At 47.8% G+C, this 17,605-nt stretch overlaps 1 protein-coding gene across 1 annotated transcript in view; it reads right to left on the bottom strand.

Annotated features, from left to right (window-relative positions):
* Positions 1 to 17,605, bottom strand: part of GFRA4 (GDNF family receptor alpha 4) — a 102,046-nt gene that overhangs the window by 9,431 nt on the left and 75,010 nt on the right. The window contains exons 3-6 of the mRNA XM_056855575.1: positions 8,874 to 8,954; positions 7,519 to 7,864; positions 3,351 to 3,460; positions 1,952 to 2,086 (exon numbers count right to left, since the gene is read on the bottom strand). Coding sequence (XP_056711553.1) covers positions 1,952 to 2,086; positions 3,351 to 3,460; positions 7,519 to 7,864; positions 8,874 to 8,954 — 672 coding nt within the window. The remainder of the gene's footprint in view (positions 1 to 1,951; positions 2,087 to 3,350; positions 3,461 to 7,518; positions 7,865 to 8,873; positions 8,955 to 17,605) is intronic.

The following is a 17,605-nucleotide window of genomic DNA, read 5'->3' as shown; positions in this document are numbered from 1 at the left end:
GGGCTGTCCTTGTCAAAAAGTTTCCTCCTCAGGGGACACTCGGTCCCCTCAGTGGCCAACCGCCCATCTCTTGCTTCCTCCTGACAAATCCAGGGCCTCTCTTGTCAGGTCTCCTTGAGCCATGACAGCCCGGCCTCCTCCTCGGCGTGGTCTTAGCCTGCCTCATCTTTTCTGGGGCGGCGACGATTTTTCTTTCTGGGCTGTGACATTCAGGAAGGACAGCCCGCTTTGCTTTCTCCTAGCTGTGCTCAAGGACCAAGACACAAAGCTTTCTCTTCCATAGGGTTGCCAACCTCCAGGTAGTAGATGCAGATCTCCCGTTTTTACAACTCATCTCCAGCCACTAGAGATCAGTTCCTCTGGAGAAAATGGCTGCTTTGGCAATTGGACTCTATGGCATTGAAGTCCCTCCCCTCGCCCACCCTCCTCAGGCTCTGCCCCAAAAACCTCCCGCCGGTGGCCAAGGGGGACCTGGCAACGCTACTCTTCCATCTTTCCTGCAACAGGAACCTGGGGTTCAGAGACCGAGGTACCTCTCTCTTCTCCGCTAACAGCTTGGCTGCAGTGGGTCATTTTGGTCACTCAGAGCCTGGAGAAATATCACCTGAACGCACGATGCTGCTTTGTACTGAATCAGACCTTTGGTCCATCAAGGTCAGTATTGCCTACTCTGACTGGAAGCAGCAGGGTCTCAGGCAGGGGTCTTTCACATCACCTTCTTGCCTAGTCCCTTTAACTGGAGATGCCAGGGACTGAACCTGGGACCTTCTGCATGCCAACCAGATGCTCTACCACTGAGCCACAGCCCCTTCCCAGCATCCAGGGCCAGGGCAGACCATCAGCTTGGAGCGAAGGCAGGAACAACTGTGAAGCCAACCAAAGATGCTCCTCAGCAACAGCAGTAGGTTGGGATGGGTCTTGTAACACTTCTTGACTCCCCCTATGGAAGAGTCTAGGTCAGGGGTCCCCAGGGTTGCCAACCTCCAGGTGGTGGCTGGACATCTCCTGGGCTTACAACTGATCTCCAGGTGACAGAGAGCAGTTCACCTGGAGAAAATGGCCACTTTGGAAGGTGGACTCTATGGCATTGTACCCCACTGACATCTCTCCCTTCCCCAAACCTTGCCCTCCTCAGGCTCCCCCTAGGGTTGCCAAGTCCCTCTTTGCCACCAGCAGGACCAGTTTTTGGGGCAAAGCCTGAGGAGGGCGGGGTTTGGGGAGGGGAGGGGCTTCAATGCCATACAGTCCAATTGACAAAGTGGCCCTTTTCTCCAGATGAGCTGATCTCTATCAGCTGGAGATCAGTTGTAATAACAGGAGCTCCACCCCTCCAAAATCTCCAGGTATTTTCCAACCTGGAGCTGTCAGCATTATGTAGAATGGGATACCAAATTTCAACGTATCGTTGTTTGAGGGTTTTTTGTTTTGTTTGGGAGTGTCTTCATCCTGGCCAAATCCCTGATGATATTTTATCGCCTGAACACATGAACACAGAAAGCTGCCTTATACTGAACCAGACCCTTGGTCCATCAAAGTCAGTATTGTCTACTCAGACCGGCAGCGGCTCTCCAGGGTCTCAGGCAGGGGTCTTTCCCATCACCTGCCTAGTCCTTTTAATTGGAGATGCCGGGGATTGAACCTGGGACCTTCTCCATGCCAAGCAGACGCTCTACCACTGAGCCACAGCCCCTCCCCAGTGGTCCATCAAGGTCAGTACTGTCTACTCAGACCGGCAGTGGCTCTCCAGGGTCTCAGGCAGGGGTCTTTCCCATCACCTACCTGCCTAGTCCCTTTAACTGGAGATGCCGGGATTGAACCGGGGACCTTCTGCATGCCAAGCAGGTGCTCTGCCACTGAGCCATGGCCCCTCCTTTATTGTGGGCCCCAATGGAATTCCACAATATTGGAAAGACTGGGGGTGGGTGGGAAGGCTTTGTAAATAAATACTCACGCAGGCAGGTATTTTCGGTGAAGAGATGTAGGAAGCTCTCGCACTCTTCCTGCCTGTTGCCGCTGGTGTTGCAGGTGCACCAGGGGGCGATGCTGGAGGTGGAGTTATCGATGTAGTTTGGGGTAATGGGGCTACCTGCCGAGGGTGGGGGACGGAGAAAGAGAGAGAGCCCGTCAAGAGGTGGGCAAGTTACAGATTAAGCAAGAGAATATCCGGAACTTTAAAAATATGATAAATGGTTATAAAGCATTAATAAATGATTTAGCAGGTGTGTGCGTGTGCGTTAAGTGCCGTCAAGCCGCTTCCGACTCATGGAGACCCTATGAATGAAAGTCCTCCAAAATGTCCTATCTTTGACAACCTTGCTCAGGTCTTGCAAATTGAGGGCTGTGGCTTCCTTTATCGAGTCAATCCGTCCCTTGTTGGATCTTCCTCTTTTCCTGCTGCCCTCAACATTTCCTAGCATGACTGTCTTTTCCACTGACTCTTGTCTTCTCATTTAGCAGGTAGTTACGTCCAAAATACTGTTTAAAATATTAGTTGGTTTTTTAAAGAAGTTGTAGTTTACAGGCTAAGGATTAACATAACAAGTAGGATTAAGTTTACTATCTACTATGTGGTAACCAGAGAATTAATTAAGAGATTTAGAAACTTCTTATAAAGGGGTTTATTGAAGCTTGACACTTCCGCTATCCTAGCTGATGTAGAACGTAGTTAACGTAAGGCACGTCATGGAAGGATGGATATATTGTATGTTTGGTTTGTGTGAGTATGTGTCTCTGTATATTTTCTTTTTGGCAATAAATAAAAAATGGATTTAAAAAGATAGGCGGGCAGGTTGAACGGAGGAATCAAACCCTCATTATTCTACGATGGTCCCCATCGTCCTAGGCCTGACGCGGCTGCTCAGAACCCGCGAACTCAGCTCATATCAGCTGAAGCAAAGAAGCCACCTTCACCCATCCTCAAATTCTCAAAAAATTAGTGACATGACAGCACTCATTGCAATGTCTTATTAGCCTGCATACTTTTCACGTAGTAATCTGTGGTTTTTTTGAGGGCCTGAACAGTGGCGGGTGGTAAAGAAGAAGAGTTGGTTTTTATATGCCAGCTTTCCCTACCGTTTAAGGAGACTCAAACTGGCTTACAATCTTCTTCCCTTCCTCTCCCCACAATGGACATCTTGTGAAGTTGGTGGGGCTGAGAGAGTTCAGAAAGAACTGTGACTAGCCCAAGGCCAACCCTGCTAAGCTTTTGAGGTCTTACGAGATCAGACTAGTCTGGCCTATTCCCGCTGCTAGTGGGAAATACAGTCATGTTAATATTAATGGGTTATTAGATTTCCAAGGTAATTGCACCGACCCCCCATCATCCAACATTGATAAAACCCGTTTTATACCAATGATTCCAGTGTAGGCCAGAAGACAGGCTGCAAAGTTCTCCCTCCGGCATCCTGTTGCGGACTGCGTGGACGGCTGGCAGTTGTACTGGAATTCAGCGTATCTGGATCTGGGAGCAAACGAGAGATGCAAAGGGAAGTTAGCCGCCGTTTCCGTCTGCTGCCGAAAGAAGTGAGCGGCTTTCAGCAGGGGATTGCGAGCTGAACAAGATGAAAAAGGAGGTCCTGGATACTAACTATTGAGTAGGGTTGCCAGCTCTGGGTTGGAAAATCCCTGGAGATTTGGGGGGTGTAGCCTGGGGAGTGTGGGGTTTGGGAAGAGGAGGGACCTCAGTGGGGTATAAAGCCATAGAGTCCACCCTCCAAAACAGCCACTTTCTCCAGGGGAACTGATCTCTGTAGTCTGAAGATCAGTTGCACTACTGGGAGGTCTTCAGGCCCCACTTGGACGCTGGCAAACCCCATACCGTACACAGGCAACTTCATAGCATCTGAGCATGTGCATCTGAAGACCTTTCTCATAGGCAACCCTGTCTAAAACCCTTTAATAAGATAAATGAAGAAGCCGGATGTGATGAGGGAGGGAAATCTCTCCCTTGTCTCCTTCTTCGTTTGACCTCAGATAACTGAGACGCCAGAGGCCTTATTCAGTTCGACAATAAAATAACAGAATTTTATTATACTTCACAGGGAAAGCTGTTGGAGGAAAAACTACCAGTTCCAGGAGGTCTCCAGGCCCCACCTGGAGGTTGGCAACCCTAATACCAAGTGGGATTAACTTCACACCTGGGGAGAGAGGGATTTTTGCCAGCAGACCTCTTGGAGCGGGAGTTTAATGATCTGGCCCAGGTCTCAGCATTATATTATATTCACTGTTGTAAGCCACCAGGAGCCCGACCTGGTTGGGAAAGGGCGGGGTATAAATTGAATAAAACAAATAAATAAATCACCTGCTCTGGATTGGGATTGAACGGGGAGGCATTGGGTTAACCCCCACAACCCACATGCATTTGTTAATCAGAATAGGATCCCCACCCACAAGTACCCTTTTTCCTTCTAAAGCACTGGTTCCCGACCAGGGGTCCGTGGACCCCCAGGGGTCCGCGAGAACTAAATTAAGGTCCGCGAAACAAAGTTATAAACCCATAATAAATTAATATTTTCAATTAAAAGTTCTCTATTATAAAATATATATATATATTCAAATATTATTCTAACTTTAATGTTTAACTAACAATTATGATTAAAGTTTATTTTCAAATTCTCTGAATTTTTATTTTGAACCTTGGGGTCCCTGCACCGAACAAAAAAGTCCTAGTGGTCCCTGGTCAAAAAAAGGCTGGGAACCACTGGGTTAAGAACATTAAGGCGATTAAGGAGAGACATGATAGAGGTCTATAAAATTATGCATGGTTTGTAGAAAGTGGACAGGGAGAAGCTTTTCTCCCTCTCCCGTAATACTAGAACGCGGGGTCATCTACTGAAGCTGGAGGGTGAGAGATTCAAAACAGATAAAAGGAAGTATTTCTTCGCATTACGCATAGTTAAATTGTGGAACTCCCTGCCCCAGGATGTGCTGACGGCTGCCAACTTGGAAGGCTTTAAGAGGGAAGTGGACATGTTTATGGAGGAAAACACACGGAAATGTGCGGGAAGAGCGAGGCGACCGCTGGCGGTCGGAAAATGCAAGCATAATCAAAGCAAAGCCCCGAAGTAGCCGGCAGGGGGACCGCGAGGAAACAGCCGCGCATAAAACGGCCCTGTTTTTTTCTTTCTGAAAAGCTGAGAGTGTCTGATCATCAAACTCTATGCGGCTACTAGAGTTGCCGACTCCAGGCTGGGAAATTTCTGGAGATCTGGGGGTGGAGGGCAGGGTATGGGGAGGGGTCTCCATGGGTAGGACTCCACCTTCCAAAACAGACATTTTTTTTCTGGGGGAACTGATCTCTTGTCGCCTGGAGATCAGTTGTTATTCCAGGAGATCGCCAGTCACCTCCTGGAGGTTGGCAACCCGAGTGACTATGCTCCCGTGGTTGGGATGCAGATATTTATAACGAAGACGACCCTGGTTGTGAGACCACAGAAGACGACCAGGTCCCTGCAGAAAGACAGACAACTGAACGCCATTGGAAAGTCATGGCTCCGAGGGATCGTGCTAAAGCATGGGTCTTCTCTGGTGTCGTAGCTGATAAATCTGCATTGGGGGGCAGCAGATCGGGCTGGCTGTTAATCTCAGGCATCAGCAGGGAGAGTCAAAATATATCACTCTTTTGTCCTTCATTTTGCCAGAAAAGAAAAACAGCTTTTAACTGCAACGCCCTTGGTCTTGAGCTGACTTGAGATATATGTCCACCATGGACAATACGCCAATGGGCATGCCTGTTCTTGAGAACACTGTCGTGAGGAATAGTAAATGTACAGGGTGGGTGAGAGTGAGAGACGGGGGGGCTGCTACAGCCATCTTGGCCAGTTATCCCCCCAAAAAAACTTTGTTCTGATGTTTTTATTTCCTATGCAGTTGCTTATGCACACCAAGAGCACCCGGAGGAGCAGCACTTGAAGAAGAAGAGTTGGTTTTTATATGCCGACTTGCTTTACCATGAAAGGAAGAATCAAACTGGCTTACAATCCCCTTCCCCTCCCCACAACAGACACCCTGTGAGGTAGGTGGGGCTGAGAGAGCTGTGACTAACCCAAGGTCACCCAGCTGGCTGCATGTGGAGGAGCGGGGAAACCAACCTGGTGCTCCAGATTAGCCTCCGCTGCTCATGTGGAGGAGTGGGGAATCGAACCCGGTTCTCCAGATCAGAACCCACCGCTCCAAACCACCACTCTTAACCACTACACTACCAGGTCTCACCGAAGGCAGAGGGAGGTCTTGGGTGGCAGATTTTGGAAGGCAGGTGTTTCGCCATGTCCCACAGCCACCCCCAACTCTGCTTCCCCTTTACCCAGAAACTAACGTTGCCAACTTCCAGATGGGCCCTGGAGATCACAACTGATCTCCAGATATGGAGTTTCATTCCCTTGGAGGAAATGGCTGCTTTGGAGGGTGGACTCTATGGCATTAGATGCCCCTCCCCAAACTCCACCCCCAAATTCCCCCCAAAATGCCCCTTCCCTCGTCATCCTCCCCCAGGGGTCTTCATACCCAAGTGTTCCGTTGGGGTCCCAAATTCTTGCAAAATGTGAGAGTTTGGGAAGCCCTATTGGCAGGGGTTGCCAACCATCCAGGTGGGGCCTGGTGATCTCCCAGAATTACCACTGATCTCCAGCCAACATAGATCAGTTCCCCTGGAGAAAATGGCAGCTTCAGAGAGTGGATTCTTCCTTTCCTAGATTTAACACCCATTGGGTATTTATCTACCATTTCACATCTTAAAAAAGGGGAAATGAAATTTAATTTTTCCTTGACACTATAAAGAGAAAAGTCGCCACATCTCTCTTGCAATTCACCAATATACTCGACAGCAGATAACGCAGTATCCACTTCTCAGAAAGTGTCTTTAGGGCCATTTATACAGGGTCAGTTTTAATGCTCGCTCAAAGCTGTTTTTAATAATGTGACCTTTAAAATGACTATTCACGATCCCGAAGCAAAAGGAGAAATTCCACCCCCCCACTCCCCTGCTCCTTTGTTCCTTCCATTAGCCAACCGCCATTTGCTTAAAAAAAGCGCCGCTGTCGTTTTGCATGCTTCTTTGAGGGGATTCTTCGGTGCGGGGGCGGAGCGAACACAAAAGGTTGCGTTAAAGGGGCTCTTAGGAAATGCAAAGTATGTGCTGGCTTTGCAGTCACTTCCTGAATGACGGTTCAGCCTGAAAAACTCAAAAAAATATGCAGGGCACTTCAGCCTGGAACGCTAATTCCAGCTAATTACCAAGCATAAATGCCCTAGCTGTTTTATCCAGGCAGTGATATATTTATTTCGTGCAGTATTATTTTGTAGACATGCTAAAACAATGTGGGCTAGAGAGCCTACTTGAGCTGGAGGTTACTTGACCCGGACCAAAGGGTGCACTCTATGGCTTCTATCCCACCGAGGTCCCTCCCCAGGCTCTGCCCCCACAAGTCACCAGGGATTTCCCCACCATCCATTTCCATGGTTTATCACAACCCCTGATTGCAGCCACGGTCTCCACCTCCACGGGTGGAAAATGTCCATTACCTGCAAACGTAGTTCCCCCGGCAGGCGTCCAGCGGGGCCAGGCAGTTGGGCTTCTCCTTGGCTTTGTAAGAGCAAGCTGGCACGATGGTTTGCCGGCGCCGCTCGGCGCAGGCCGTGTCGTCGCAGGGGCAGAAGAGGAGCTCGTGCGTGTACTCGGGGGGCACGCGGTCGAAGAACTTCCGCAAAGCCTTGTGGCACTTGGAGCGGTTGCAGGTGTCTGCCCGGGCCACGCGCCGGATGCAGAAGGAGACGTACTCCGTCCGGAGGCGCTGGCACATCTCGTCCACGTTGCAAGCCTTGGCGGCGTCCAGACAACGGTTCACCTGGGTCACCTCGTTCTCCGAACCTGTGCAAGAAGAACTCTCTGGTTTAGCGTCACGGAGGCAACTAGGAAGTAGGGTTGCCAACCTCCAGGTACTTATAGCAAAGAAGAGTACGCGCTCAAATGCAAACAATTTTTACTATTACTATATCAACAAGCAAAACATGCATCAATATAACAAAAAAGAATTCCTAAACTATCTATACTAATGTGTTATACAAAATAGTGTACAATATTTACAAAAGTGAGAAAAACCTCTTATACAGAATAAATAATATTGGACCACTATGAAGCATTAACTTATAATAACATGAACAATGCATGAAAGATCCTCCAGGCACTAGCTGGAGATCCCCTGCTATTACAACTGATCTCCAGCAGATAGAGATCCGTTCCCCTGGAGAAAATGGCCGCTCTGGCAATTGGACTCTATGGCATTGAAGTCCCCAAACCCCGCCCTCCTCAGGCTCCACCCCCAAAACCTGCCGCTGGTGGCGAAGAGGAACCTGGCAACCCTACTAGGAAGCCAAGTTAAAGCTAGGGATGTGTGCTGGGAAAATCAATCTAAGTCTGAACCCAATGTGCCCTGTTTGTTAGAAAGCTAACCCAAGTAAAAATGTCTCCAAATTTTGGGCCAAAACCAGCTAGATCAGTTTCTGGTGCTGTGACGTCGGTGGCTGCACTCAGCTCTTGGTTCCTATTCCCCCATCTATGCTAAGTTCTCTTGTCACCCCATTGTAAGGGCTAGGGGAGGGGCACCAAGGGGAGAGACTAGGCACATATGTGTCTGACAGGCACGCTGGCCAACCAGGTCAGTTAGTCCATGTCCCCACCACACAGCATCATCCTTGGCTGGCATTCCTGTGAGCAGCATTCCCCCAGTTTCTCTGCCGGCTACTAGAAGGTTATCCATTCTTGCAATAAGCTGAAGCCCATCTTTGTGACCCCCTGGAGTTGAAATGAATGCCTGGGAGTGCGGAGGGGTGGGGGAGAGCAAAGAGGAGCCAGAAATGCTTGCACGCAAAGCCAGTACCTGCAGTGATGGAAGCCAGTCGGACGTAGTCGAAACCTCTCACAAAGGGTTCATAAGGGGAACTCTCCATCACATGCATACCTGGGGAAAGCAGAAACATTGCTGGAAAAAATGCAGCTCCTTGGTCAATATATGGATAGCATGGAGTGTGGATAGAGGAAGAGGAAGAAGAAGGAGGAGAATTAGCAGTTCTAGATATGGACAAAGGTTGAAGGAGGAGGAGAACTGAGCGTGTTTCCCCAAGCTTTTCACAGGCCAATTGCTCAACTCTTTTTCTTTTTGTATTATAGCCTTCTGTGGTGTTCAGTATTTTTTCTTTTGCCAGTTGGGGACAGAGCTATTTTCAACAATAAGTGATTTACCATCCTCTGTTTTCGAAAAACAGTCAAAAAATGTGCTGTGTATAAAAATCTGGGAGGGAAAAAAATCGATAATTGGTCAAATAAATGCATATTTTTATAGTATGCCTGGCTTGGTTAGGAGGGGGAGAAAAACCTATACTGAAGCCACAGAGAAACTTTGCACGGTTGTAAATCAACATGTTTTTAATGGTTATAGCAACAGATCACGGTGCAGCTTTCTTTGGAAAATAACTGAGGTACCCAAGGAAAAATGGATTAAAATCAATGATTGTAAATGAAGGCTTTCTGCTTGGTGATCTAAATAATGGCTTCTGGTGGGGGGTTTAAATCAATCCTGCCCGCCTGAGGTCGCCTATTGATGCTGTGCTTTTGTTCGTCTCTCTCTCTCCCGCCCTGCTTCCCCTGTTTCTCTCCCGGTTTAGTTCCTTGGCTCTTTTTTCCCTTTCTTAATGGTGTGTTGGGGGATGCTCAGATGTGATGGGGGATTCTCAGCCCAAAGAGCCGTCTCCTTTGAGATTGGCTTCCATTGCCACTGTTAGCAGTGAATCGCCAACATTCTTAATTATTAAATGGGCAATTTCCTAAAAGTACCACTTCTCCCTGACTTTGGTGAATGGAAAGTGCTGTCAAGTCACAGCTGAATTATGGTGTCATAGAATCACAGAATCATAGGGTTGGAAGGGACCACCAGGGTCATCTAGTCCAACCCCCTGCGCAATGCAAGAAATTCACAACTGCCTCCCCCCACACCCCCATTGACCCCTACTTCATGCCCAGAAGATGGCCAAGATGCCCTCCCTCTCATGATCTGCCCAAGGTCATAGAACCACCATTGCTGACAGATGGCCATCTAGCCTCTGCTTAAAAACCTCCAGGGAAGGAGAGCCCACCACCTCCCGAGGAAGCCTGTTCCGCTGAGCAACCGCTCTAGCTGTTAGAAAGTTCTTCCTAATGTCTAGATGGAAACTCTTTTGCTTTAATTTTAACCTGTTGGTTCTGGTCTGACCTTCTGGGGCAACAGAAAACAACTCAGTACTATCCTCTATATGACAGCCCTTCAAGTTTCCCTGTAGGGTTTTCAAGGCAAGAGACAAACAAAGGTGGTTTGCCATAAAAATTCAGGCCCATTGTAGTCAATGGGGATTTTTTGAAGTTCCTAGGGGGGGGGGGATTTTTGGAGGTAGAATACCCAAAAATGCAGCGTGGCTGCAAGGGACTCTCCTTCGACAGTCACCAAAGTTTGGTGAACTTTGGGGCAGGGGGGCCAATTTTATGGGCCCGCAAATGTGTTGCCCCCATCCCCGAGGCATTTGCAAGCTGAGCAGTCCATTATGTTCAAAAGTTCAACGTTGCTAAGGACTGGCGGGAAAAGGCGATTCCATGCTGGTGCCTCAAAGTCTGGGCTCTGTCTTCATTTCTGGGTCGCTTTGCATGATATCAATGCAAAGGAGCTTCCAAATGGAGGAAAAAGGCTTAAATGCAAGAGAAATACATAAGAACATAAGGCCCATCAAGTCCAGCAGTCTGTCCATACAGTGGCCAACCAGGTGCCTCTAGGAAGCCACAAACAAGACAACTGCAGCAACACCATCCTGCCTGTGTTCCACAGCACCTAATATAATAGGCATGCTACTCTGATACTAGAAAGAATAGGTATGCAGCATGACTAGTATCCATTTTAAGTAACAACCATGAATACCCCTTTCCTCCATGAATATGTACACTCCCCTCTTAAAGCTTTCCAAGTTGGCAGCCATCACCACATCCCGGGGCAGGGAGTTCCACAATTTAACTATGTGCTGTGTGAAGAAAGACTTCCTTTTATCTGTTTTGAATTTGTCACCCTCCAGCTTCAACAGCTGACACCGCTTTCTAGTATTATGGGAGAGGGAGAAAAACTTTTCCCTGTCCACTCTCTCCAAACCATGCATAATTTTATAGACCTCTATCATGACACCCCTTAGCCGCCTTCTTTCCAAGCTAAACAGCCCTAAGCATCGTAACCGCTCCCCATAGGACAGTTGCTCTAGTCCCCTAATCATTTTGGTTGCTGAAGGCTTTCACGGTCAGAGTTCATTGGTTCTTGTAGGTTATCTGGGCTGCGTAATCGGGGTCTTGGTATTTTCTTTTCTGACGTTTCGCCAGCAGCTGTGGCAGGCATCTTCAGAGGAGTTACTCCTCTGAAGATGCCTGCCACAGCTGCTGGCGAAACGTCAGAAAAGAAAATACCAAGACCACAGTTACACAGCCCAGATAACCTACAAGAACCAATTTTGGTTGCTCTTTTCTGCACCTTCTCAAGCTCTGTAATATCCTTTTTTAGGTGTGGGGACCAGAACTGTACACAGTATTCCAAGTGTGGTCTCACCATAGATTTGTACAAGGGCAGTATGATATCAGCAGTTTTATTCTCTATTCCTTGTCTAATTATGGCCAGCATGGAATTTGCCTTTTTCACAGCAGCCGCACACTGGGTTGACATCTTCATTGAGCTAGCCACTACTACCCCAAGATCCCTTTCTTGGTCTGTCGCTGCCAGCACAGATCCCAATCCCATCAGTGTATATGTGAAGTTGGGATTTTTTGCCCCAATATGCATCACTTTACACTTACTCACATTGAATCTCATTTGCCATTTTAATGCCCATTCTTCCAATATGCAGAGATCCTTCTGGAGCTCTTCACAGTCCGATTTTGTTTTAACCACCCTAAATAATTTGGTGTCATCTGCAAACTTGGCTACTTCACTGTTTAACCCCAACTCCAGGTCATTGATGAACAGGTTGAAAAGCACCGGTCCCAACACAGATCCCTGAGGCACCCCACTGCTCACATCCCGCCATTGGGAGAACTGACCATTGATTCCTACTCTCTGCTTCCTATTTTTCAGACAGCTCTCAATCCATAAGAGGACTTGTCCTCTTATCCCATGACTGGCACAGAAAACATATCTTTTGGTGGCAAATGACATCCTGTGAGCAGTCCTTTACTGTGGTCATGAAAAATCAGATTCCAAGAGATGGTCACAGTGTGGGGAAACGATATCGGAGCCAGCCGAAGTCATGACCAAGGCAACTCGTGTTAAGGAGATGGCTCATCCACATGGGTGAGGGAGTCTTCTTCAGGAGGGCCATGAGTAGCTGACGGAAACTAATGTTCTCCAGACTGGGTGAACCCCCCCCTCCCACCGTCCTTTAAAGTTCAGATCATCTAGTTGTCAGTTGCTCAGACCAAGTTGGCTCCGATTACACGACCCCTACCTCAAAAGGGCCCAACTATGGGGCCCTAACAAAGTGGGGAAAAAAGAAAAGAAAAAGGGGAGAAAGCACAGAGCCGTGCCTCTGAGCAAAGGCGAATAGCCAAACCTGAAAAGGCTGATATTCAGCTTTTTTGGGAATCACGTATTCGGCGTTGGCTTTATCCCCAGGTTTTTGCGTCAGGTAAACCCAAATCCTGAAATTTACCGAGACGACTGATTTCGGGTTTATTTTCGGTTTAGGTTTATCGATATATACAACCCTATTACCCAATCCTGGTGAACTGGATTTGTTTCACCACTCCTCCACATGAAGCCAGCTGGGTGACCTTGGGCTAGTCACAGCTCTCTCAGACCCACCTACCTCACAGGGTGTCTAACGGAGCAGTTCCTCAGTGGAACAGGTTTCCTCAAGAGGTGGTAAGCTCTCCTTCCCTGGATGTTTTTAAGCAGAGGCTAGATGGCCATCTGTCAGCAATGCTGATTCTATGACCTTAGGCAGATCATGAGAGGGAGGGCACCTTGGCCATCTTCTGGGCATGAAGTATGGGTCACTGGGGGTGTGGGGTGGAGCTAGTTTGGAATTTCCTTCATTGTGCAGGGGGCTGGACTAGCTGACCCTGGTGGTCCAACTCTATGATTCTATGTTGTGGGGAGGGGAAGGGAAGGTGATTGTAAGCCAGTTTGATTCTTCCTTAAGTGGTAGAGAAAGTCGGCATATAAAAACCAACTCTTCTTCTCGCTGGAGCCGAGGTTGCAACTCAGCTGCCTTACGAACCCCGCTCTTAAAAGCTCCTGCCTCAACCCCCCATTCCCCCCCCTGTTGGCTTTATTAGGCCATTTGTGCATGCACAAAGCCATTTGTTTGCCGACACCTTTCAACACCCACCCTCCATGCAACTCATCTCTTTCTCATTGTTGGGTGCCCTTTTGTCGGGAGCCTGGCGATAATGACATACAGCCCGGGCAGAATCTTCCCCACAGAAGACATCAAGCTAATTATATTCCATCACTTGTTCCCCTTTCATCTGCTCCAAGGACCGTAAAAATGCTCCAGCTGACCGACTCATCTCGCTGGGTATTATAGAGGCAAATAGTTTAGTAAGTTTTAAATTATCGAAAACAAAACAGACTCCCTCCTGAGGAGCCTTAGACGTTTATCCCGATAGGTATACGGGCTCTTAGAGAGGATGGTGGTTTGTATTTATTGAAGTCCTGATTCTCTGAGCTGGATTTTGTCTACTCTGAAGGAAGGCAATCTACATTCTGACAATTTTTGCACGTATTTCAGTCGTTCATGGCATGGTATAGCCTGATCTCATTGGATCACAGAAGTTACGCAGGGCCGGTACTTGGAAAGGAGACCACCGAGGAAGACTCTGCATAGGAAGGCAATGGCAAAGAGCCTCTGCTTCTCACTTGCCTTGAGACCCCCTTTCTGGGGTCGCCATAGGTCGGCTGCCACTTGACGGCACTTTATACACACACATCTTGCATCATCTGCCTCTGTTACAAACCATGGGGAAGGGTCGCCCAGTTAAACGGACTGGGAACAGGTTCAGGCAGCTAGAATCACAGAGTTGGAAGGGGTCATAGAGGCCATCTAATCCAACCCCCTGCTCAACGCAGGATCAGCCTAAAGCAGAGATCCTCAAACTGTGCTCTGTAGAGTGCTTGGTGCTCCATGAAACATGTCCTAGTGCTCCATGAAGAGATTGGAAAAAAATACTACTGACATTCGGTTTAATATATAGGAGCTAGGTGAAAATTGGTGCTCCATGACAAATTTCTCTCCTGAAAAGTGCTCCATGACTCAAAAAGTTTGGGAACCTCTGGCCTAGAGTATCCCTGACAAGTGTTCATCCAGCCGCTGCTTGAAGACTGCCAGTAGGGGAGAGCTCACCACCTTCCTAGAAAGCTGATTCCACTGTCGAACAACTCTTACTGTAAAAAGTTTTCCTAATATCCAGCCATTACCTTTCCACCTGTACTTTATATCCATTTTTGCAAGTCCTGTCCTCTGCTGCCAACATTAACAGCTCCCTGCCCTTCTCTAAGTGACAACCTTTCAGATACTTAAAGAGAACAACCATTTCCCCCCCTCCTCTTTCCAGACTGAACACTCCCAAGTCCCTTGTGGGGCTTGGTTTTCAGGCCCCTCATCATCCTCTTCGCTCTCCTTTGAGAAAGAGAGAGGGCTCACTTCCACATTGCATAATCAGCTTGTGGAACTCACCGCCACAAGGTTTTGTGGTGATCATTAGCTGAGATGGCTTGAAAAGGGGGATTTGAGAAATTCAGAGAGGCGAGTTCCATCAGTGGTTATTCATGGCGATGGAGCCTCCATGCTCTGAGACAGTATGCCATTGAATACCAGTTAAGCGGCAAGGGAAGACTTCTGTAGAAAATGGAATCACCCTTTTGGTCTGATGCAGCAGGACAGTCCTATGAAGACCCCCTAAGGAGGGGACAGCTGAAGCTCAAATAAAGAATACTTTAAATATTTATACTTTCTAGATAGATCTCCCCCCCACCCAAGTAAATGGGCAAATGTGGGTATCTCCATCATCACATTTGAACATAAGAACATAAGAAAGGCCCTGCAGGATCAGACCCAGGCCCATCAAGTCCAGCTGCCTGTTCACACAGCAGCCAACCAGGTGCCTCTAGGAAGCCCACAAACAAAACGACTTTGTATAGTTAAAATATGACCATGTAGAGCAGTGGTTCTCAACCTTCCTAATGCCGCGACCCTTTAATACAGTTCCTCATGTTGTGGTGACCCCCAACCATAAAATTATTTTCTTTGCTACTTCATACCTGTAATTTTGCTACTGTTATGAATCGTAATGTAAATATCTGATATGCATAAAATGGGAGGCACACCTTTCCATTATTCAAATGAAAGAAGCTGTTTGATTTCACAAAAATACAATTTAGCATGTATATAACTTATTTTATTTTTGTTTAATTTATACCCCGTCCTTTCCCAACAGAGTCTGGCTCAGAGCGGCTTCCAACAAATATACATACGGAATACAACATGGAGTATAAGCTAAAGCATGGAATAAAACTACAGTCACTGATTCAAGTTAAAGATGGCATTCTAATTTCCTACCGACTATATATAATAGTGATTATTCCTAATGGTGAGTTGATTTATAACTAATCGTAGTAGGCAGATGACCACTAATGGCCCAGGATGTTGCATGTCCTCCAAGGACTTGAGACAAGAAGAAACCAAGGAAAAGGGGGGGCAACGTGAAAAAACAAAAGAAAGGGCATAATGATCATTTTGCAGCAGCGTTTAAGAGCTGCCCAAACGTTTGGAAGGCCCCATTAGGCAGGGCGGCTTTTATTCCCTTCTGAAGGCGAGAAAACTTCGCCGAGGCAGCAAAGAGCGAGTTAACGCAACGTGGTCGAGAGAGCACCCCCAACCCTCAAAACCCAGCGCTTTTGCATCACAGGCTTGAATCACACTTCCTCTCGTGTTTGCATCTGTTCCGCGTAGCGCAAGGGCTGTGTTCCCGGCTCCGGGTCGGTCATTTCCTTCCAAAACCCCCCAGCTCCTCTTGTCCCCCCCTTTGCTCAGAAGTAAAAGCCCCCCCCCACTTTTGTAGCATAGGAGAGTAAGCGCGTGACGGGACCGCAGCCCACGAGGGCTTCCCCCCTCAGACGCCGCCCGCTCCATCCGCGTCCCACCCTCTGACACAAAAAAACCCATTGGACTCTATGGCATTGAAGCCCCTCCCCAAACCCCACCCTCCTCAGGCTCTGCCCAATCCCCCGCCGGTAGCGAAGAGGGACCTGGCAACCCTACTTCTAGCCCAGACATGGGTAGCTTGTGGCCCAAAGTTCCCTGCTTGCCTGCAGAAGCCTCTCATTTTAAAAGGAAAGACTGAGTTTTTAAAAGATGCCCCTTTTATTCTTTACAATACTGAAAGCAGAGCTGATGCCCCAGCTTCAAATAGTGATATTGAGTGGAGGTTTGAGGGTTAAAACCCCCTCTCCCCTCCCTGCACGTCTCCAAGGCAAATTGAGGCAGTGCAGTCAATTTGCATTTTAAGGATGGAATGAGATACACGTTCTTGATCTTCTCTGTTTGGCCCTTCGTTTGAGATCACTGTCGCTCTAATAACCTTGGAAGTCCAGTTCGTACACCTTCAAGTTTTCTAGCTTTTGAACTACCCTTACTGCCATAAAATCTGGAAATGGATGGATTTGGAAGCACCAAAAGGAGGAAATGCACTGCACCAGCCAAACTTCTGGCCTGGATTTGGGATGCTTTCCTGAAACATCGATTTTCATGCCTAGCAGGGAGGCTCTGTGCCAAGAGACCTGTTTCCCGTGTGGGTTGCTGTCTTTGAATCAGGGTAATTGTGTATGTAACCACGTGGCTGCTTTTTATCTGCAGACAATTTCCCTGGTGCTTGCAAATATCCAGGTACCTGAAACGCAACCTTTGCGTTCTTCTGTGTTGAGTAAATAATACGCTCCACAAATTCCCAGGGCAGGGGCTTTGATAATGGATTGTATAAATGGCTTCTTGGAAGTTTTTACGGCCTCTGGAAGGTGTGCATGTGAAAAAAGCAAGTCGCTATTGTCTTGTTTCACCTCTTTTCTCCGAGACTCATCCATCAATTGTATGTTTGGGGAGCACAGGAGAACGGGCAATCTCAGACAGAGACAACTTTTTGGAGTTCCCAGTTCTAAGGCTGAAGGAAGGCTGGAATGAATCGCAAGAGGGCAACTAGGGTTGTAGAATAACAACAACAACAACAACAACAACAACAATAATAATAACAACAACCGGTAAATTTCGGGTTCGGGTTTATTGGACCTGGGTTTTTTGGGAAACCTGAAATAAGCCAAATACCCACCCCAGTAAATGGGTATTCCAGCTTTGAAAAGGTTCCCCCCCCAAAAAATTCAGGTCCATATCAACTAGGGTTGCCAACCTCCAGGTACAAGCTGGAGAGCTCCTGCTATTACATCTGATCTCTAGCCAATAGAGATCGGTTCCCCTGGAAAAAAATGGCCACTTTGTCAATGGGTCTCTATGGCATTGAAGTCCCTCCCCTCCCCAAACCCTGCCCTCCTCAGGCTCCACCCCA

The sequence above is a fragment of the Euleptes europaea genome, chromosome 9 (genome assembly GCF_029931775.1).
Source record: "Euleptes europaea isolate rEulEur1 chromosome 9, rEulEur1.hap1, whole genome shotgun sequence".
Taxonomy (NCBI): domain Eukaryota; kingdom Metazoa; phylum Chordata; class Lepidosauria; order Squamata; family Sphaerodactylidae; genus Euleptes; species Euleptes europaea.
The sequence above is the reverse complement of the archived record's forward strand: the minus strand, read 5'-3'. Positions and strand labels throughout refer to the sequence as shown.